At 46.5% G+C, this 20,882-nt stretch overlaps 7 protein-coding genes across 7 annotated transcripts; 1 reads left to right on the top strand and 6 right to left on the bottom strand.

The window, feature by feature from the left end:
• Positions 1-2,420: 2,420 nt before the first annotated feature.
• Positions 2,421-2,861, bottom strand: DFJ58DRAFT_657218 (uncharacterized protein; the record flags this gene model as incomplete). The annotated part of the gene is made up of 2 exons (XM_041381964.1): positions 2,421-2,653; positions 2,732-2,861. Coding segments are annotated over 2 exons (363 nt in total), but the record flags the coding sequence as incomplete, so codon positions are not given.
• Positions 2,862-2,927: 66 nt separating this feature from the next.
• DFJ58DRAFT_631103 (uncharacterized protein) lies at positions 2,928-3,263 on the bottom strand (the record flags this gene model as incomplete). Its single annotated transcript, XM_041381206.1, has 1 exon — positions 2,928-3,263. A coding segment is annotated over one exon (336 nt), but the record flags the coding sequence as incomplete, so codon positions are not given.
• An 883-nt stretch (positions 3,264-4,146) lies between these two features.
• Positions 4,147-5,392, bottom strand: DFJ58DRAFT_632206 (uncharacterized protein; the record flags this gene model as incomplete). Its single annotated transcript, XM_041381219.1, has 2 exons — positions 4,147-4,290; positions 5,213-5,392. Coding segments are annotated over 2 exons (324 nt in total), but the record flags the coding sequence as incomplete, so codon positions are not given.
• A 540-nt stretch (positions 5,393-5,932) lies between these two features.
• Positions 5,933-6,382, bottom strand: DFJ58DRAFT_657286 (uncharacterized protein; the record flags this gene model as incomplete). Its single annotated transcript, XM_041381969.1, has 1 exon — positions 5,933-6,382. The coding sequence occupies one exon, from the start codon at positions 6,380-6,382 to the stop codon at positions 5,933-5,935; it is 450 nt and encodes a 149-aa protein (XP_041246156.1).
• Positions 6,383-7,814: 1,432 nt separating this feature from the next.
• On the bottom strand, positions 7,815-8,610 carry DFJ58DRAFT_839570 (uncharacterized protein; the record flags this gene model as incomplete). Its single annotated transcript, XM_041392529.1, has 5 exons — positions 7,815-7,918; positions 7,984-8,187; positions 8,294-8,361; positions 8,416-8,506; positions 8,541-8,610. The coding sequence occupies 5 exons, from the start codon at positions 8,608-8,610 to the stop codon at positions 7,815-7,817; spliced, it is 537 nt and encodes a 178-aa protein (XP_041246155.1).
• A 6,900-nt stretch (positions 8,611-15,510) lies between these two features.
• Positions 15,511-16,119, top strand: DFJ58DRAFT_657208 (uncharacterized protein; the record flags this gene model as incomplete). The annotated part of the gene is made up of 1 exon (XM_041381963.1): positions 15,511-16,119. A coding segment is annotated over one exon (609 nt), but the record flags the coding sequence as incomplete, so codon positions are not given.
• Positions 16,120-16,826: 707 nt separating this feature from the next.
• On the bottom strand, positions 16,827-19,117 carry DFJ58DRAFT_905347 (cytochrome P450; the record flags this gene model as incomplete). The annotated part of the gene is made up of 13 exons (XM_041394950.1): positions 18,805-19,117; positions 18,625-18,754; positions 18,386-18,574; positions 18,186-18,337; positions 18,018-18,133; positions 17,841-17,970; positions 17,770-17,783; positions 17,535-17,724; positions 17,428-17,484; positions 17,351-17,375; positions 17,163-17,299; positions 16,973-17,105; positions 16,827-16,914 (listed from the first exon to the last, which is right to left on the bottom strand). Exons 1-13 carry the CDS (start codon positions 19,013-19,015, stop codon positions 16,827-16,829), a joined length of 1,572 nt encoding a protein of 523 aa, XP_041246153.1. The 5' UTR covers positions 19,016-19,117.
• Positions 19,118-20,882: the final 1,765 nt, after the last annotated feature.

Raw genomic sequence — 20,882 nt, 5'->3', positions numbered from 1 at the left:
GAGAAGCGCGAAGCGTGATGAAGTGCGTATGTACACAATGAAGGCACAGAGTGCACTTTCAAGGGCAAACTCATCTGGTTTTGTCACTCCCACTCGAGTGAAGTCACAGACCCATGGCCTTGGTAAACTTCCAATGCTTTTCGTGGATTAATGGTTTTGTGAGAATGTCCGCCACCATGTCGTCCGTTGAGATGTAACGTATGATTGCTTCTCCTTTTGCCACTAGATTGTCACGAATGAAATGATACTTGCGCTGGATATGCTTCGTGTGCGCGCGGAACTGCACATCTTTTGTAAGGATGATGGCTGCCTGATTGTCGCAGTGAAGTGTGGTGGGCGCGCCTTGCTTTTGACCGATTTCAGCGAAGAATGTGTGAAGCCAGGTGAGATGTTGTCCTGCATTGCTAAGTCCAATGTACTCAGACTCAGTGGTGGATAGCGCTACCATGCTTTGTCGTTTGCTTGCCCAAGATATGGCACCGCGATTGGTGATGAAGGTGTAAGCTGATGTGGAGCACGAGGTATCTAACTCGCCAGACCAGTCTGCATCTGAATAGCCATGGAAGTCCATGTCCATTGATACATGAGTTCCATCATAGGATAACTCCATATCGCGCGTGGCTTTGAGATAGCGAAGTACGCACTGAGGCGATCTCAACCTGGCTGGGCTGATATGAAATATCTAAAAATGCTCAACCAGTATAAGTGAGTCTTGGCTCTGCCTAGCTGCTATACTCGCAGAATGCAAGAACGTTCGACCCTAAAGGGGACTGCTACTGAACACAGAACCAGATGAAAGAAAGACCCTTGAAGTGCGATGGATGCGTGAAAGCACAAGAAGAAAAGCGAAGTGAGCGCGCTAAGGTAAGCGCGAGCGTGGGAACGTGAGCGCTAAGGTGCGCGTTGTGCGGAAAATACTGGGTAAGGAAACGGATGTGGAAGCGGATGTGCAAAGCGAGTGCAAATGCAGAGCGAGTGTTATAACGAGCGCGGATAAAGGTCTAGTATAGGCGGATAATGATAACCATTGGAAACACAAAGTGCGCCCAAGTGGTGACTACTACTCTAAGGTAAAACCCAATAGCGAGGGAAGTACAGCAAAGGGGAGTAATAATGATGGAGTAGTAAGTCAGCAACTTTATACTATGGAAATCGCATCGGAAGCGGAAGGGATGGGAGCAGTAAGTGCTAAAAATATGTAATGACATGTAATAGCGCTGCAATGCTTGTTACAAACCACGAGGCAAGGGATATGACGTACCAATGAGGTGGATGGACATAGAGGGACGTTCCTGGATGATAGGTGATGCAGGGCGATGCAGGGCGCTTAAGCGCGAGAAAGCGCGCAAGGTGCGCGTGTGGGAATGCTGCGCGTTGTGTGGGAAAGTACCGCGCCTATGGCGCATTTCGCAAGAAAGCTGCGCATTATGTGTAAAACGACCAGAGACATGATAGAAGTCGAATACAGATGATGGTGCGAGTCGTGCATTGAAGGCCAATTGTCATGAGTTGTGAAAAGGTGCGAAATGTGCCCATATGTGCCTGCAGAAACGCGAGTCTCTACAGCGCTTTGCGGCTTCCCAATGTGAGGATTTAGGCACAGCGCTAAAACGGCTAAGTACTCCCACTGCATACACGATGTCTGGGCGTGTGCCAAGCATGGCATACATGAGTGAGCCAATGACAGATAGGTATGATACTTTGCGCCCTTCGATGGTGATCTCATGGTGTGTGGAGTTGTCTCCCTCTTGGTCTACGGTGAGTTTGAGACCATGCGCCATGGGTGTCCAGATAGGTTTGCAGTCTGCCATGCCAGTGCGCTGCAAGACAGTGTCTATGTATTGGCACTGCTTGAGTGCGATTTTGCGCGCCTTGCAATTGCATTGAATTTCGATGCCAAGGATGAACTTTGCTTCTCCCAGATCGTGCATCTTGAATTGCACTGAGAGCTTGCGCTTCACTGAATCCATGAAGGTGCGTGTAGATGCGGCAAGTAGTAGGTCATTGACATAGACAACTAGGAAACAGACTTGTCCTTTTTCATGAAAAACGTACAGGCACGTTTCTGCATCTAAGTGTGTGAAGCCTATCTCGCCAAGTTTGTGATCAAGGGTCTTGTTCCAAGTGCGCCCCGATTGCTTCAGACCGTACAGTGAGCGCTTTAGTCTCCAGCAGTACCCTGGTTGGATTGGGACGCCTTCAGGTGGAAGCAGATAGAGTTCCTCCTCTAATTCACCATTCAAGTATGCTGTGGAGACGTCCATCTGATCAAGTTCAAGGTCGTGTTTCGCAGCTAATGACAGGATTATGCAGATAGATTCCAGGTTTGCGACGGGGGCGAAAACTTCCTGGTAATCAACGCCTTCACACTGTGTGAAACTGCATGCAACTATGTGGAGTTTGTAGTGATCGACATTACTGTTTTGATCAAGCTTGATGCGAAAAACGGGCTTGGAGGTGATAGGCTTGATGCCTTCGGGAATTGGAACTGTCTCATAAACCTGGTTGGAGTTCAGGCTTAATAATTCCTCTTCGAGAGCAGAGTGCCACAGGTGTCCATCTGCATGGGCAAAGGCTTCTGGCAGTGACTGTGGGAGGTCATGTTCAGCAGGACCTGTTGCGCTTATACCTGCAAAGTGCATGTAGTTGTCGTCTTCGTCTTCAACAGATGGTTGATGAGATTTAGCACGCTCAGGAAATGGTTCTGGGTCTGCTGTGGCCTGCTCCTCACGCCGTTGCTGCTCTTCATCAAGTGTGCGCTGGTAATCCCGGTTCTTGTCAGCTGGGCGACGGTCAAGCGCACTGCACCGGACCCCTCCAATCATTTGGGCAGGTGCACGTGTGCGCACTGGTGAGTGCATGCGCATTGGCGAGTGCAAGCGCATTTCAGATGTCGCTTGTGACACAGGCATATGTGGATTGTCATGAATTGATAGGTTCTCCAGTTGCTCAGTCAGTTCTTCCAGTTTATCCGGGTGCGCATTTGGCAAGGTTGGCAGTGCGTCAGGATCTAGTGGGGTTTCCGTGCTGTCTGAGAGATCCGTGTCTTCTTCCTCATCAGATACAGATGCATCGGGGTGATGGTGCTGAAGTGGGAACAGACCCTCCCACTGTTGCCCAGTAGGGTGCACATTCCAAGGGGTTAGATCAGCGTCAGGAACCTGGTCAGTTTCATTGAACGTGACGTGTCTGCTGGAGAATACCGTGCGTTGCGCCAGGTCCATGAGTTTGTATGCCTTTTGACCATGCATGTAGCCAATCATGATCGCCTTGCATCCTTTAGAGTGAAACTTTCCTGCGTGCTTGCTTTTTGGTATGAGCATGCATGCAGGGCATCCAAATGGGTGGAAGAAAGAGGGATCTGCATTCCGGTTGAAGAGCTTTTCATATGGTGTCTTCCCTTTCAGGCCTGCGGTTGGGCTGCGACCTGTGACATAGGCAGCGGTTGACATTGCGTCCACCCAGAAAGACTTTGGCAATTTGGATTCTTCCAGCATGGCTGTAGCAAGCATTGAGAGCGTTTGGTTCATGCGCTCTGCGATGCCATTTTGCTCTGGGGTGTCAGCTGCGTCAGTTTCAAGGATGGTTCCATCAGTGTGGAGCGTGTTTCTCATGTTGTTACCAGTGTATTCCCCTCCACCATTGCTGCGCATAAATTCAGTGTGAAGCGCGGAGAAGCGCTCTTCACCAATTTCAGAGCGGAAGAATGCTTGAACGTCTTTCTTCCATTGCTTGTACTGGTTGAGTATGTCGCTCTTGTGCTTCAGGAAATAGATCCAAGGAAATCTGGAATAATCATCGACAATGACCATCCAATAGCGGAATCCTTCGCGCGATTTAGGGGTGATTGGCCCACCTACGTCTGTGTGGATGATTTGAATGGTGCGTGTTGCGCGCGCACTGGTTGCGGGTTGGAATGGAAGTTTTCTTCATCTTCCCTAGCACGCATGGTTCACAGAAGGTTGGATGTCCAGTAACAGAGTCAATCCCAGGGAGTTGGCCATTTGCTATCATGCGCTGTATGCGATCCATGCCTATGTGTCCCATTCTTCGGTGAAGAAGGTTGATATCCACTGTCATGAGCGCTTGATCCATGAAGGTGAGAGGAGCGCCTTCAACGTGGTATAGGCCGCCCTTATGCTTCGCAGTTAGGACAAGGTTTGTGCCTTTGTGAACCCCACAATTGTCTGTTGAGGCATCAAAACGTGTGGACAGTCCGTGGCGCGCAAGTTTGGAAACTGATATGAGCGATATCGTGAAGGCCAGTGAGGCGATCTCAACCTGGCTGGGCTGATATGAAATATCTAAAAAATGCTCAACCAGTATAAGTGAGTCTTGGCTCTGCCTAGCTGCTATACTCGCAGAATGCAAGAACGTTCGACCCTAAAGGGGACTGCTACTGAACACAGAACCAGATGAAAGAAAGACCCTTGAAGTGCGATGGATGCGCGAAAGAACAAGAAGAAAAGCGAAGTGAGCGCGAAGCGTGAGAGAGTGCACTAAGGTAAGCGCGAGCGTGGGAACGTGAGCGCTAAGGCGCGCGTTGTGCGGAGAATACCGGATAAGGAAACGGATAAGGAAGTGGATGTGCAAAAGCGAGTGCTATAACGAGCGCGGATAAAGGTCTAGTATAGGCGGATAACGATAACCATTGGAAACACAAAGTGCGCCCAAGTGGTGACTACTACTCTAAGGTAAAACCCAATAGCGAGGGAAGTACAGCAAAGGGGAGTAATAATGATGGAGTAGTAAGTCAGCAAACTTTATACTATGGAAATCGCATCGGAAGCGGAAGGGATAGGAGCAGTAAGTGCTAAAAATACGTAATGACATGTAATAGCGCTGCAATGCTTGTTACAAACCACGAGGCAAGGGATATGACGTACCAATGAGGTGGATGGACATAGAGGGACGTTCCTAGATGATAGGCGATTCAGGGCGATGCAGGGCACTTGCAGGGCGATGCAGGGCGCTTAAGCGCAATAAAGCGTGCAAGGTGCGCATGTGGGAATGCTGCGCGTTGTGCAGGAAAGTACCGCGCCTATGGCGCATTTCGCGGGAAAGCTGCGCGTTATGTGTAAAATGACTAGGGACATGATAGAAGTTGAATATAGCTGATGGTGCGAGTCGTGCATTGCAGGCCAATTGTCATGAGTTGTGAAAAGGTGCGAAATGTGCCCATATGTGCCTGCAGAAACGCGAGTCTCTACACCGGTACGTGCAGTGCATCAGATAGTTCGACATCATATATCTGCCCCTTTATGGTGGTGCGAAAAGTAACCATTCCTTTTCCAATTGCGTCCACTGTGGAGTCATTGCCGAAACTGATCTTGCGCGCTGGATGGATTGCGCAATATGTTCCTGGTTTGAACCAAGTGCGGTGTGGGACCATGTATGATGAGGCGCCTGAATCGATGATGATGTCCAAACGATCCTTAGTGACAGACGCAGAATAAGCCTGAACACGCTTTGCCAAAGCCTTAGAGATATGTACACGTTCTCTAACTGCAGCGCTCTTGGTGTCTACTTCAGAGTCCAAGTCCGCAGGCGAGTCTGCTTTCTTTGCCTTATCCTTCTTTTTTTTATCTCCCCAGTTTGGCTTCTTTCCTTCCTTGAGTGCGTGGCTCTGCTCCTTGATCGCATTGCAGTCACGTGTATCATGCGTAGCTGTCTGATGGAGCGTGCACCATGTCTCAGGTTTCGCGCTTGCAGCAGTATGCGCGGTTGAGGCATCGACAGGTTGGCGCGCGACCTCTGCAATGACTCTGGTCTCAATTGCATTGAAGGTGAGGTCCTTTTCTGCGATGGTGTTGAGAACAGAGGAGGCGAAAGTGCACCAGTCAGGGGTGTCAGGAAGGGAGTGCATAAGCGCGAATGCAACAATTCTGGAATCAATTGTGAAGCGCATGCCTGTTAGGCGCGACTCTAGGTTTCAAAACTTTGCGATGTGGTCACTAATCTGCACAGTACCATCCCACTTCAAAGCAATGAGTTGTTCGAAGGTGTAGAAGGCATTGGCGACACTTGATGTATTGTGAATGGTTGCAAGTTCGTCAAAAAGCGCCTTTGCTGTCGTGCATGCTTCTGTTTTCATGAGGAGCGCGTCTGAGATATGATCTTGGATGATACTGTGCGCTTTTTCATCGCGTGCGGCCCATGAGTCTGTCGCACTACTGCTAGTGATTGATGGAAGTGGGGCAGAAGAGGCTGAGGTAGTGGAGACATTAGGAGCAGTGGCAGGAGCAGTTGTGGCAATGGTTGGATCAGGATCTGCACCTGTGACGACGTGCAGTACTTTCTCTCGGCGAAGTTTCCATAGCTGGAAATTCTCTGGGCCTGTAAGGACTGGGGTTGTGAGGGTGTCGCTGGTGGAGGATGTCATGTCCGAGAGGTGTGCAACCTCGTGAGTCGTTTCTGAGAGGTTGCTGGCTAGTTAGCATAACCAGGGCTCATCACCTGACAAAACTAAGTAAAAGCGGTGTAAACCGCACTCAGCCGCTATCCAAAGGAAGGATGAGAGAACAACTGAGGGAAAAATACACGACAAGGGTCCATTATATGATAGGAACGAGCTCGCTAAGGTACCTTGAGGCTCACTTAAGAAATCCCTAACCTCTCCGCTATTACGTGTACACCCGAGCACCTCCGAAGTGCACTTAAGTGCATTGAAGCACGATGGAGCGCATTGAGAAGCACGAAGTGTGATGAAGTGTGTATGTACACAATGAAGGCACAGAGTGCACTTTCAAGGGCGAACTCATCTGGTTTTGTCATGAACCTCACAGGCTTCACCCCTGCCTCCAATCCCAACACAACCTACGCCAAGGCCACCACCAACACCAACACAACAGTCAACACACAACACCAAACACCACTCATAGACGAGGCCATTGCAAGAGCCACTGTTAGGGCGAGACGGATACTACTGGACCCAATACCTGGAAACCCGATCTTCCCCCCGGACATTGGACACGAGGACGTACTCACAAGAATCTGAGTAGCCCTCAGAACAGCATTCGCCCCTTCCCACAATGCAGGAATCAAATACCTCCAACTTCACAACGGCAAGACTTATAATAGAACTCGACAGTGAAGCAACCATGAACCGACTGAAAGTTGAAGCCACCTGACAAAGATTTCTTCAAGCCCTGGACTCCTCGGTAATATTCAAGGACAGGACCTACATGCTGGTGGTACAGTACATCCCTGTTAACCTACTGATCGAACACACAGGCCTCCTTTGACTAGTAGAACAAAAGAACCACCTAGAGACCAACTCCCTCATCTCCATGCACTGGATCAAGCCCCCACATAAACGACCACCTGGACAAATGATGGCATTCGCCATATTACAGGTAAATGATGCTGAAACGGCTAATAAGATAATCAAAAACGGCCTCTACATCAACCAGAACCTAGTACGAGCAAAAAAGGACAGGAAGGAACCCATCTGCTGCGCCAAATGTCAACACTTCGGCCACATCGCATGAAACTGTAAGGCCGGCAGAGACACATGTGGCACCTGCACAGCCAACCACCGCACCAATGAATGCAACACATACAGAACATACCGATGTGTCAACTGCTGAAACGACGACCACGCCAGCTGGAGTAGAGCATGCCCAGAATTCGACAGATGATGCAATGAACTCTACACCAAGCACCCTGAGAACACACTACCCTAATTCCCCACCTATGAAGCTTGGACACATGTGACTCTCCCTCCCAAGGCAGCACCCTATGAAAGGCTGACCAACATTCCATCATCACACACAGACGAAGTCCCTCCACGCCTCCACCAGACAATGCTCATCTCAACACTCACCAAGACCGTCCCTAAACCAAAAACCCAGATGCCCCCCACCGCCCCACAGGTCAATACATCCCCTACCCGCCACCCTAATCCAACTACCCAAGCCTACATCAACAAATTTGACCTTCTTGTGACGGACAACCTCATCGAACCCAACACCAAACACGAACCATACGCCACCAACAAGACCAATGACTCGACACCACCCCCTTTGCCATCATCAACATCAACACCAACCGATCTCGAATCAACTACCTCGAGGACCCCAGCCCCAACACTGACATCAACATCCCTCCAGTTCCCTTCCTCGCCCACACCAAGCTCGCCTGCCCCAACAGACCACAACCTGACCCCATCATCACCCTCATCCCCACCTGTAGACCATGTCTGAGCAACCAGAACAAATACCCGCTAGGCTCTGAATCTGGCAGCAAAACCTCAACAACTCCCGAGCAGCACAGGAATCTATCCTCAACGGACTGACTGCTGTGGTGTTCAAACTTGGGCTACCCTCGCAGAACCCCATTTCGCTATAGAAGTCAAGCAGCCTAGAAGTTCACATCGCATTCATACATCACTTCCTAGCAAAAGTCTCGACTCACTCGACTCTTCTATACCACACCGGTTTATGTCCGACTCGGCCGATACGGACCCGTTGCCTCGGCCTCTTGCAAGGAGGCAGGGTTGTCTGTACTGTTCCTTACTTGTCATTTTGGTTATCGCGCACCTCGGCCGGACCATTCCGTCCCATCAGTACCGAATCCTCCCATGTCCTGCCCATGTCTGCCTATCTCCATTGGTGCGTTTTAAGCTTATTTTACCATTGCTGAATGAACAGCAGGCGTTATTACATGTATTCCCATGGCCGCAGCACTTGCAAGCCTTATTACATATTGACCTGAGTACCCTGCACTTCACTACTACTCTCGCCTGTGCAATCCTGGACGTTCACGTAGTTAGATAAATAGGACTCAAGTTTCGTATTATCCCTTACTTCCCTTCCTCAGACATACCTGGTACCATTGTAGGAGTCACCTTAGTTAGTCTTTGATTGTGCAATTGATCCCCTTGCTTTTTATCATCGAACATGCCTTGACTGCTCTAAGTGCACTCTATCTAAGGTTTCTTTACCTAGGCCTTGTGAGATCCGAACCGCTACCGGTAGTCTTGCATAGGCAACCCATACCTAGTCATACCTAGACTCTCCTTACCTCAGCCCTAGACTTACCTGCCACTCATTGGCATTGGACTCCTCACCTCACATCGGTATCTCATATCAGTGTCCTTCATCAGTATCTCATATCAGTGTCCTTCATCAGTATCTCGTGTCGGTGTCCCTCATCAGCATCTCGTGTCCGGACATTCTTGGACTTGGACCTTCAGTCGGTCGGAACATCTCAGGTCATAGATCTTAGTTTCTTCCTTTCTCTTCCCTCGCACTATTAGAAGGAAGTGCTTCAATAGCAGTCCCCTTGGGTTGACGTACTGCACTCGCACCCATTAGGATTTAGTAAGTTAGTTGGTATATCTAGCTGACTACTATTTCTTTCACCACACCGCCAAGAACTGGGACATTCTAGCACTTCAAGAGGCCTGCAAAGACCACCTCCGTTGTCATGCATGGTATGCAACTCATACCATGACAGATACACAAGAGGTGTGATAAGGAAGGTATAATAGACCCTACTGTATCCTATCACCAAGTTACCCCATCATTTTCCCCTTAGTTATTAGCTAGTATTTTCACTTTCAAACTTCACTTCCATTTTTCCATGTATTTCTATTTTGTTCTATGACATTCCATCTCTTTCTATTTTCCTCAGGCATATTCAGCCAACAGACTTTCTTTTCAGCCACCAAGCATGTTTGTAAGCATGTCATGTGACTGGTAGATATCATGATTTGTAAGCATGTCATGTGACTGGTAGATATCATGATTTGTAAAGATTGAGCTTGACTCATCATTTTTTGTCATGATTCATCATGCTTTGTAAGATTTCTAACTGTATTTATAAGCTACTTAGTAAGAAGGCTGATTCAGCATACCAAATGGCATTGTTAGTAAGCACATCCTTACCAATCCATGTGATGACTCATGCCATGATTCGTCATGCTTGGTAAACTACACTGTATTTATAATGTAAATTAGTAAACAAGCTGACTCAACACACCAAATGGCATTGTTAGTAAGCACATTCTTACCAATCCATGTGATGATTCATGCTTTGTAATCAGGGCCTCCAAAAGGTATATAAGGAGCCCAATTTTGCCATGTAATAAATGGAGCACTTCCCACCTTCACTCATCTCAAACAGTGTGAGATTAAGTAAGAACCTAAGTACAGGCAATTCATTAGCCTCAAAGTAAGACTAAGAAACATTTATTCAATTATATACTACCTTACAGGGGTTGATTATATAATCTATCAGCTAGTCTAACTAAGTTTAACCCATACTATTTTCCTCTCTCTTTTACAGGAAGGGAGACACGATTCACGCTACACATTTCACGCTACACGCTACACGAGCACACTAACTCTCAGACACAATTCATACCATAGACTCAGTATACAGAATCAAATTGTTTTAAACTAACCAAGAAACAAGGAAAGAAGGTATATTGAAATAAATCCTCCCAAGAACTCACACGTTATCTACCACGAAAACTAGAAAAGTTGTAGACCGTGTACTTAAGGACTGGCAATAAGTCTTATCCTATATAGTTGTGTTGTCACTATATAAGCGGCGTACATAAGACCCTTAAGTAAGAGGACACCATATCATGGTGACTATGTTTGCCAACGACACAACAGTTTACTTGTCTGATAAAGACAGCTTTGATGCACTCGGCGAAATCTTATCCTGCTGGTGTAAAGCATCAGGAGCACACTTCAACACTTCTAAGACAGAAATTATTCCAATCAGCACAAAAGAATACCGGAACAGAGTTATCTCATCAAGAAAGATAAGCCCAGCACAAGAAACACTCCCAGACAACATTGATATTGCCAAGGAAGGAAAGGCTATGAGAATCCTAGGGGCATGGATCAGCAACAGTGTCAAGCAACAAGCCATCTGGTCCCCAACCATACAAAAATAGACAAAGCACTCCAATGCTGGGAGAAATGGCACCCCACCATCGAAGGTCGAAAAATAATAATAGAATGTACGATTGGTAGCATGACCCAATACCTAACCACCGCACAAGGAATGCAAAAAGAGGTCAGAGCTCCTCTCAACCAAAATCCGTAAATTCATATGGGACAGTGAAGGGAACAATGCCATTAGCTTAGACCTATTGTGTGCCCCAATAACAAAAGGGGGCAAGAACATGTTACACCTGAAATGCTGTAATGAAGCAATCAAAATAAAATGGCTAAATGGCCTACTTGCCCCTCTTGAGCAAACACCCACAATGGGCATTCTTCTCTCATGCTCTTCTAGCAAAAGCAGCCTGAGACTCCCCAGTCGCCAGACCAGAAGCTAAGATTAACATGTTCCTTCAAATGTGGGCTCCATTCCAAAAGAAGCTCTTGGCTCACCTGATGCGTATCATCAAGACAGCCAAGAAGTATAACGTCCGTTGGGAAGCCATCAGTATCAACCCTAACATTGCGAAACAATTGCCAGTATGGTTCCACATTGGCACCTCAGATGACCTTAATAAGTTCAATAATCACTTATATGCAATGTGCTTAAGAGAGAACCATAATGTTACCTCTGTCAGTCAAATGGAGGCCATCACGTTGTCTTGTTACTTAAGAGTCTTATATACAACACATACAGTGGCTCAAAAAACCGTCCGTATGTTTTGGCATTTTTCACTATCTATAATATTGTGTGAGAACAAACAAATGCCTCAAAAACATGCTTATACCACATTGTAGTATGGCTTCAGGGCTTTCATTTGAGCCCTACACCGTGGGAATCGGTGGAGATATGGTGGAGATACAAGGCTCACAAAATGGTGACTCATGCGGACAGTTTTTTGACTCAAGTATTTTACAGTAATAACCAGGTATTCTAGTATTTTGTATGACCTCCCTTGGCTTTAATTACTGCCTCTATCCTTCTAGGCATACTCTCAATTAATTTCTGGCAATCCTCAGCTGTGATCTTCCCCCATTCCACTGCTACTCTCTCCCAAAGCTCCCATACTCCTTTAGGGGGGTTTTCATAGGCTTGAAGCTTTTTCTTGAGTGTTCCCCAGAGATGTTCAATGACATTGACATCAGGAGACTGTGCTGGCCAGTCAAGAACATTGATGTTATGTTCTTCAAACCATTCCCTAGCTCTTCTGGATGTGTGCTTGGGATCATTATCCTGTTGGAAAATGATATCTTCTTCATCAATCCCTGATTCTGCCAAGCTAGGCAGCAAGTGGTCATTTAAAATGTCCACATACTGCTCAGCATTCATCTTCCCCTCAACCTCAGCAAGCATTCCCACACCATTCCATCCCATACAGCCCCATACCATTAAAGAACCTCCTCCAAACTTGACAGTCCCATTAACCTCTCTGTCTGTTAGGCCATCTCCCTTCTTTTTCCATACATACACCTTCCCATCTGACCCAATCCTATTGATTTTGGTCTCATCTGACCATATAACATGCTTCCAGTCCTCTACAGTCCAGTGTTGATGAGCTAAGGCAAAGGCTAGTCTTCTCTGCCTATGTTTGATGGAGAGAAGAGGCTTTTTCTTCTTTGTTACTGCCTTGAGATGAGCTGCCTTGAGAACATTCCTCACAGTTTGTGAAGAGACAGGGGTAGTGATGGTGGAATTGATATAATGGGTGGCTTGGACAGCATTATCAGCCTTTCCTGTAGTGATATGTTGGATAATAGCCCTTTTGTCAGTAGAGGTAAGCTTGGATGGACGTCCTCCACAAGAATTTTCCTTGTCTGGGTGGCTTTCTTTGATGAACTTGGCCACAGTGGACTTGCATATTCCAGTTCTAGAGGAAATTTGGCGAGCAGAGAGGCCAGCATAAGACAGAGAGAGGATATTATCTCTTTGAGCAGAGGAGATGGCTTTCATGGTGATTATGACTATGATACATGAGATATTCTGGTTTATATAGTTAGATATAGTCATAAAATAACATAATGACACCACTTTATAATTTATATAATAGTGGCATGATTTTTATGGTGTCATAAATAATGATTTATATAGTTTTAATATACACTCAAAAACTGTCCACATGAGTCATCATTTTATAAGCCTTATATCTCCACCATATCTCCGCCGATTCCCACGGTGTAGGGCTCAAATGAAAGCCCTGAAGCCATACTACAATGTGGTATAAGCATGTTTTTGAGGCATTTGTTTGTTCTCACACAATATTATAGATAGTGAAAAATGCCAAAACATACGGACGGTTTTTTTGAGCCACTGTATATAGTGACAACACAACTATACAGGATAAGACTTCTTGCCAGTCCTTAAGTACACAGTCTACGACTTTTCTAGTTTTCATGGTAGATAATGTGCTAAGTTCTTGGGAGGAATATCTTTCAATATTCCTCTTCTTGTTCCTCGGTTAGTTTTAAACCTCGTGGTCTCAAAATACTGAGTGTGAAGTTTGTACATGTTTTGGCAAGTGTGTGTTTGTGGATTGTGAAATGTGTCTGTGCTCTTGAAATACTGAGTATGATGTTTGTATGTGTTTTGGCAAGTGTGTGCCCATGGATTCGTGATGAGTGTCTCCCTTCCTGAAAAAGAGAGAGGAAAGTAGTGCTGATGAACTCAGCTAGGTAGCTGCACTTTGTTATATAGTCAACCCCTGTAAGGTAGTATATAACTTGAATAGATGTTTCTTGTTCTTAACTTCAAGGCTACTGAATGGCCTGCACTTAGATCTTACTGGTTCTCACACAGTTTGAGAAAAGAGTTAAAGTGGAAAGCTTATATTACATGGGTGAAAATGGGCTCCTTATATACCTTTTTGGAGGCCATCTTACTAAGCATGATTCATCACATAGATTGGTAAGAATGTGCTTACAAACTTGTGTTGAGTCAGCTTGTTTACTAATGTACATACAAAATGAAGTGTAGTATCACAAAGAATGAAAAGTGAAAAGCATGAGTCATCACATGGATTGGTAAGAATGTGCTTACAAACCAAGTCCTTAGGTGTTCTGAATCAGCCTTATTACAAAGCCAATCACAAATACAGTTGCAAGTTTTACAAAGCATGATGAATGATGACCAAACATGATGAGTCAAGTTGAATTCTTACAAATCAGAGTATTTCCCAGTCACATGACATGATTACTAACATGCATGGTGGCTTGAGGAAAAGTCTGGTGGCTAAATGTGCCTCGAAAAATAGAAAGAGATAGAATCTCATGGAACAAAATAGAAATACATGGAAAAATAGAAGTGAAGTTTGAAAGTGAAAATACTAGCTAAGAAATGAATGAAAAATGATAAGGTAACTTGGTGATAGGAATCAGTCTGGTGTCTTCTACCTTCCTTGTCACTGCTGTTGTGTATATGGATCACATACCATGCATGACAATGGTTCACTTCCTCTAAGTATCTTGGCACTCATAGCAGCACACAGGGAATTCACTCACTCTTGGTGGGGGAGACTTTGGCGCAAATCACCACACTACAACCGCATCAACAGAATCAACCCCAGACTTCTGAAGTGCTCCTTTGTCAACTCACCACAGACTTCCCCAAACGCCTTACTGGACCATACATGGCCCTCCATTCGCAACACATCCCACTGAACCACCATCTCCACCCGCATCAGCAAAGCACCATCACCCCATTGTCCACACTTCCCTGCAGTCAGTGAAACCATCTCACATTTCCTCATAGACTGCCCTTGGTACCCGCCGTGAACATCATACCCTCACCTGCTCACTAGGCCGCAAAGTCATTCCTCCTCTCAGACCCCAGCGCAACTCCACACCTCATTCATTTCATCAACGCTACAGGAAGACTCAGACAGACCTTTGGTGAAGTACCCTCTCCCTCACAAACTGCCAGACAAGAACCAGTTTTGAACCACCCAAGCCCTGCAAACCGAATCTCCCATCAAACCATACCTCCCTGTATCACCATCTTCGTACCACCACATGCTACACTCAACTACATGGAATCACACACCAAAGAAGCAGAATCAGCCAAATGACACGGTCCTCGATCAACTATTGAACCAGTTGAACATTTACCTACCTTGTTTGCATCCCTCCCGATTCCTGTACCAGTTGCCTAGTGTAGTGGGGACCGTCAGGCAAGGGCCATTCGAGGGTCAGGTTAGAGTGAGGATAGCATGTGAGGTAGCCAAGCGTGAGATAGAAGACAGGAGTCAGAGGTCCGAGGCATTCGGGGTCCAGAGGGTAGACGCACAGTCACACACAGTTGTTGTAGACAGCAGCGGCAGCAGCATCAGAGACAGCCTCACTCCTTCTTCCGAGAGCAAGGCTGGCGGGTACACTAGGGCAGCCAAGTATGTGTTAAGTATATGAACATAGAAGCAGCACCATACAACAACAGTTCATACACAGTCATCTCAACTAAAAGGCAGAGCATCTAAAATGGCCGGCGGGAATGGCAGACTGATGGGGGCACACCTCACATCAGGTCATTCACAAGCCTGAGATGCACCCGAGACACTGGGGGTCTCTAGTATAGATTGTAACGTCCTACATAGAGTATCACTCTGAAAAGGACAAAAATTGGACACAAATAAAAAAAAGAGACATCCCTAGAAACATCTGGGGTTTCCTATGGAAATGCCTACATGGCGCATACAAGATAGGTGAGTTCTGGGATAAAATCCCACACTGTGAGATAAGGGGAAGATGCTGCCTCTGCAACTCACCAGAAACCATGGAACACATCCTCCTTGATTGCGACAAGTCCTCAGCCCAAAGAGTAATCTGGAAGGCAGCCAAAGATTTATGGTGTAAATGTGAATCAAGCTGGCTGGAAATATGTTTCAGCACAATACTAGGATGTTATCTATTAATATTTCACAATGCAGAAGGAAAAGAGAAACTGGGTGCAACCAGACTGTTCAGAATACTAACACTGGAATCAGCTCACCTTATTTGGAAACTGAGGTGTGAAAGAGTCATCAAACTTGCTGGTAACAAGGATAAATTCCATTCTGAGACTGAAATCCACAACAGATGGATTCATGCTATCAACATGAGACTGAAATTTGACTGGCTACTCACTGACTCAATGAGATATGGGAATAAAGCTATTAAAATAGATACGGTCCTAAAGACCTGGAGTGGCCTCCTAAAAGACGAAGATAACCTTCCGGATAACTGGATCTGAACATCAGGGGTTTTAGTGGCCGTCCTCCGGGACGGAATAGGTAATCCGAACAAGGCATAGAGTCTCACACTGCATTCGCGTACATCAAGTATTTCCTCTGGGTGATTATTCTATTAACTAAATCGGGTGAAATCCCCATACCCCCGGGTCCCGACGTATCCTCTAGGATTGACCTTGTCAGTTGCTAGTTGATAATATCATTCCACCAAAAAAAAGAAGAAAAAAAAACCAGAATCGGTCCGCAGCTGATGCTGTTCGAAATGAATTCCAAATACTTTGAAATTTGAATCCTCCCCACCCTGCGCGTCACTTTGACTCTAGTTACTAGTATAGGCGGCCACTGTCTGCCAGTTAGTCTCACCAACCAATTTCACCCGCACAGCCTTTCGGGTTTAGGGCTCTGTTGTGTTCGATTGCTAATGAGCATGATGAGTGGGTTTTTTTTATTTTCCATGTTTTTCTTGTTTGATTTCTGTGTCCCGGTGAGGACTCGATTCCTAAGGCAGGCGTTTTGGTGAGCAATAGCTCAAGTTAAAAAAGATAAGCGGGTCGACTCGGGAATATTTGGCGTCGCCGAACGCTCATGGATCTTTTGCTACGGCACTCAAAACTCACTCCTGATTTTTAACAGAGCAACGGGGTACATACTCGATCGATTACTCCTGGACCAATTAGATCACAGATAGAGGAAACTGTCATCCCTTCATTCAAAACTCGGCAGTTCGGCAACCGTCCACGACGTCCGAATGAATGTGAGACCGTGTTGAAATACTGCAAGGGAAGACCGCAGGACAGCTGAAGCAACGGAATTGTTAGTGACAAGAGGATAGAATGACACGAGGAAATCAAGTACCGAGCCAGTCCCGTGATGAATGTGGGAGTGAAGCTGATCACTTTGCCATGATCATCTTTTGCAGAAGAAATATCTAATGTGGCCAACATGGTCGCAATGGCAGACCACGTAGAGGCATCGGCAGTATAGCGCCCTGGTTCAAGTCTATCTGTCAGCGAATCTTTTCTAGGATTAAAATAACATAACGAACCTGGACATATACGCCGGCCATGGCCAAAAACGAACTGTGTGGGATCATCGCCTGTTAATGTACCATCAACGTCGATGAACCTTTCTGGTATAAAACGAGATGCGTCGGGGTACCGCTTTTCATCCCGTGTAATGCCCCTACAATCAAGTCAGTATCACAAAAGCTGGGAGGAACATATCGGACCGGACCATATGTTATACGCGATGATTGTGCCTGATGTACGATATTATAAATGTTCATTGTTGGTGGAACAAAAACAGCGGACCTTTTGGAATGAAATAGCCATCATATACGTCATCACTCGAGGTAGCATGTGGTAAGCCTATGAGATCGTCTTCAGTACAGGCCAGATTACTTGACGGGGAACAATACCAAGGGGTGCAACGGGCTGCCATCGGAAAGTTTCCCGCATAACTGCATCAATGTAAGGTAGTGATGCTCTGTCCTCAAACGTTGGCAGCCGATCTCTTCCAATCACTGAGTCGATTTCCGCTTGTGCGCGTTTTTGAATGTCTGGATATAATACCATGGCCAAAACAAAAACCATCAAAACTGCCTCAGTCTGTAACGACGGTAAGCAGCGGAGATAATGGAGTTGTCCACTTACCGTATCATATGAAGCTGTGTGATATTAGTGTGTGTCGAGAGCACAACGTTACTTGTAAAAAGTTTACTTACCCATAATAGCAGTAGTAGCTGCTTTTTTCAAGGCATTCTCAAATGCAGGTTTGGATTCCTCCTCTTGCGTTTCCATCCGTCGTAAGTTTTCTGCAACCATTGAAGATTGAGCGACGAACGAGCTGTCGGCCTTGGCAAAGGTCAATGTCTGGGACCAAGAGAAAAATAAATACCCACCATGCGCTGCTGCACATATTGGAATGGCACGTCGGCCATTTGATTGACGCGCTCGGTCGAAGCTCGAGCACTACGCTTGATCGAGGATCCCCAGCACCAGTCGGGTAACTTTAGTACTAAAAGTGCATGTCATGTTAACGCTTTCTCATCTAGGAAAGTTGAGCTCACAGAAGGGGAAGGTCTTAAGCATTAATGCTCTCTCTGGGGTCAACACGGCCGTGCCCGGAATCAGTGCCTTTACCACAATCCGCACCAGAGGATCATCACGAGCACTGATATCGTAGTCATATACAGCTGACATCACAACAGATAACGAGAATCTGTGAACAGGTAAATAATCGTTCAAATTGTAAAAACCATTTGCTGACGTTACAATGTGGTCATGATAATGTTGAGGGTCATCGACTAGGTTGACGACCATCTCACGAGCACGCCTGATCTGCATTGGGCGAAATTTTACTGCAGACTCGGGACGGAAAATTTGGTGGAAGAGTCGTCGGCAGAGACGCCATTCATCACCATAACCTAAGAATGAAAAGGTAATCGACAAGCCATATCTACATGAAGCTCAGACTCGATTGAATAGAAAAATACGGAAGGAACGCACGGCTCGAGTGTGGCTAAGTATGGTCGATCGGAGTAAATCCGAGAACGCTTGTCCAATAAGGCTTCTGCAATGTGCTGAGAATTGATCACGACCATTTCCTCGCCTAGATTTCGCATGAAGACCAAGTCCCCTGATACAATGATTTGCACCACATATGCCCTATACTGTCTTTTCACGTACCATACGTAGCACCCCATTCGGTATAAGTCAGCCAAGGCTCCTGAGGGTCAATAGATAAGATGTTCCCTAATAGTGGGAGTGGCACTGGGCCAGGAGGAAGAGAGGGGTTATTCTGTCGCTTTTTGATGAATCGCCAGAGTGCCGTGACGGCGACAAAGGAAAGAGGAATGCCGGCGAGGATAGCAAGGTGACCATCAACTGCAGGTGCCATGATCCGAGCAGTGGGTTACTAGCAAACCGTATATAACGCAACTGGCATCCTTATAACCACATGGAAGCATTAAATTACCTGTGCGTTGATTATGCGTCTCGGTCATGTGTGTGAGCATGAACATATTACCTTGTGGAGCAAGGTCTATTGGGATCATCCGAAATATGTAATGGGAAGCGACACCGGTACAAACAAACACGTCAATTTCCCCCATGTTATTCTTGAGCGCTTGAGCGGCCGTGAGCCCTTACTACCGTGAAACAAGTAGAAAACATTGCCTGCGCATCGACTGCGACACTCTCGTGAAATATAAATACAACATGTCTGCCGAAACCAAGAAACATCCAAACAGTCAGACTATAGAACCCAGAAAAACGAGACAGCAAGACTACCAGTCACGACATAAAGATTTCAACAGCCACTGTCAGCAAACCGAGATAGCGACACTACGCCACGTCAGAATGAATGCTCAGCGCCCAGCGCCCAGCCATAACTAACAGATAGCTCCGCATTGCGCAAGGTCTGTGTTGGCAGCGCCGGCCCCTAGTGACGCAGCCTATGATGCAACACCTTCGATGACGCGTCTCACCTAGTACATCGCTGATTGGACACCGCGCACGACACAGAATCATATATATAGTTGACGTACCTGTACTTGGATCTCAACTTACTCTTACCGCTTGAATCATACGTTCTTCCACGTTATCGTTCCGTCTCTTAGTGTTGCCGTCGACGTACGGCTTCCAATGTGTCTCCTATATGAATATATGTATTGCTTCTCGCTCAAATCACGTCGACTTCTGCGGCGGCGGCGGATGATCGGGCCAGGTGGGGTTAGATAATGGAAGGAGAAGAGCAAGCAGTTTGTCCATCTTTGCATTCCATATTTTTGCTGCGTCCTCGTGGTGTCCGCCCTTTGCAAATTTCGTGTTATCGGGTGAATAGATCATCGATCACCACCTACGAGGACATCTCCAGGACTGTGTCCTCGCTCTTGACATCCCACACTCCGGGGTGAGTCGTATTGTGCGTCATTCGTCAGGCAGGTGCATAACACCTTGTACCCGGTCGACTCTTGCACCTTACCGGTCGGGACATGGTCGGCGTTCGATGACTACAGCAGATCTTGACTATGTATGCGAGTGAAGCCCACAAAAAATAGTGGAATGAGAGAGTTGGTCTGGCAGGGATTGCTGGTGAGTCCACATGCTTATCTTGTGAGATAGTAGTGCACACAACGCGTTGTTCGCGAGACAGCCTAGATGCAAGAATTCAATCCTGACACAGAACTGCTTCGGGACTATATCTCTGGCAGTTACTCCGGTGTTATTCAAGCATTCACAAGAAATCTTTGCGGAGATACAAAGTTTCCGGCATGCAGAATCGTGCTATCTAGGTCCCATATCTGTCGGTATCATGAGCAGGAGGTGTCGCGGGCGTCGAGAGGGGGTAAGCTGAGATTACGACGAAGGCGCCTGGGATTTGCAGTTCGATTGGCTGCAATGTTGTTTTGTTTCGAAGTCCGTATCACTCCGAACTCGTTTCCAAATCACGGGGTGAATGAGGTACAAATTAATCGTTTCAACTCGTTATTCCGAACAGCATCGATTTATCAGAATTTTCGACATCGATTCGACTCGAATCGCCTCGGCGGCAACACTAAGGTGAAGCGAAGATGTTGAACAGAGCCTGGGCCCTGGGGTCTTTTCATTGTGAATGACGTGAGGGTGTCCGGACTTTTTTCGCTCAGGGATTGAAGTCGTTCGAAGGAACCGAGAAAGGTCCGAATGATAACAGGGTACCATGAACTCGAACAACGCTTCTTCTACACAGCATTTGAACTATGAAGCGAACACGAGGATGACGC

Source organism: Suillus subalutaceus (assembly GCF_016647625.1).
Source record: "Suillus subalutaceus strain FC151 chromosome Unknown DFJ58scaffold_28, whole genome shotgun sequence".
NCBI classification, from domain to species: Eukaryota; Fungi; Basidiomycota; class Agaricomycetes; order Boletales; family Suillaceae; genus Suillus; species Suillus subalutaceus.
Note: the sequence above shows the minus strand (reverse complement) of the source record. Positions and strands in the feature narration are given on the sequence as shown.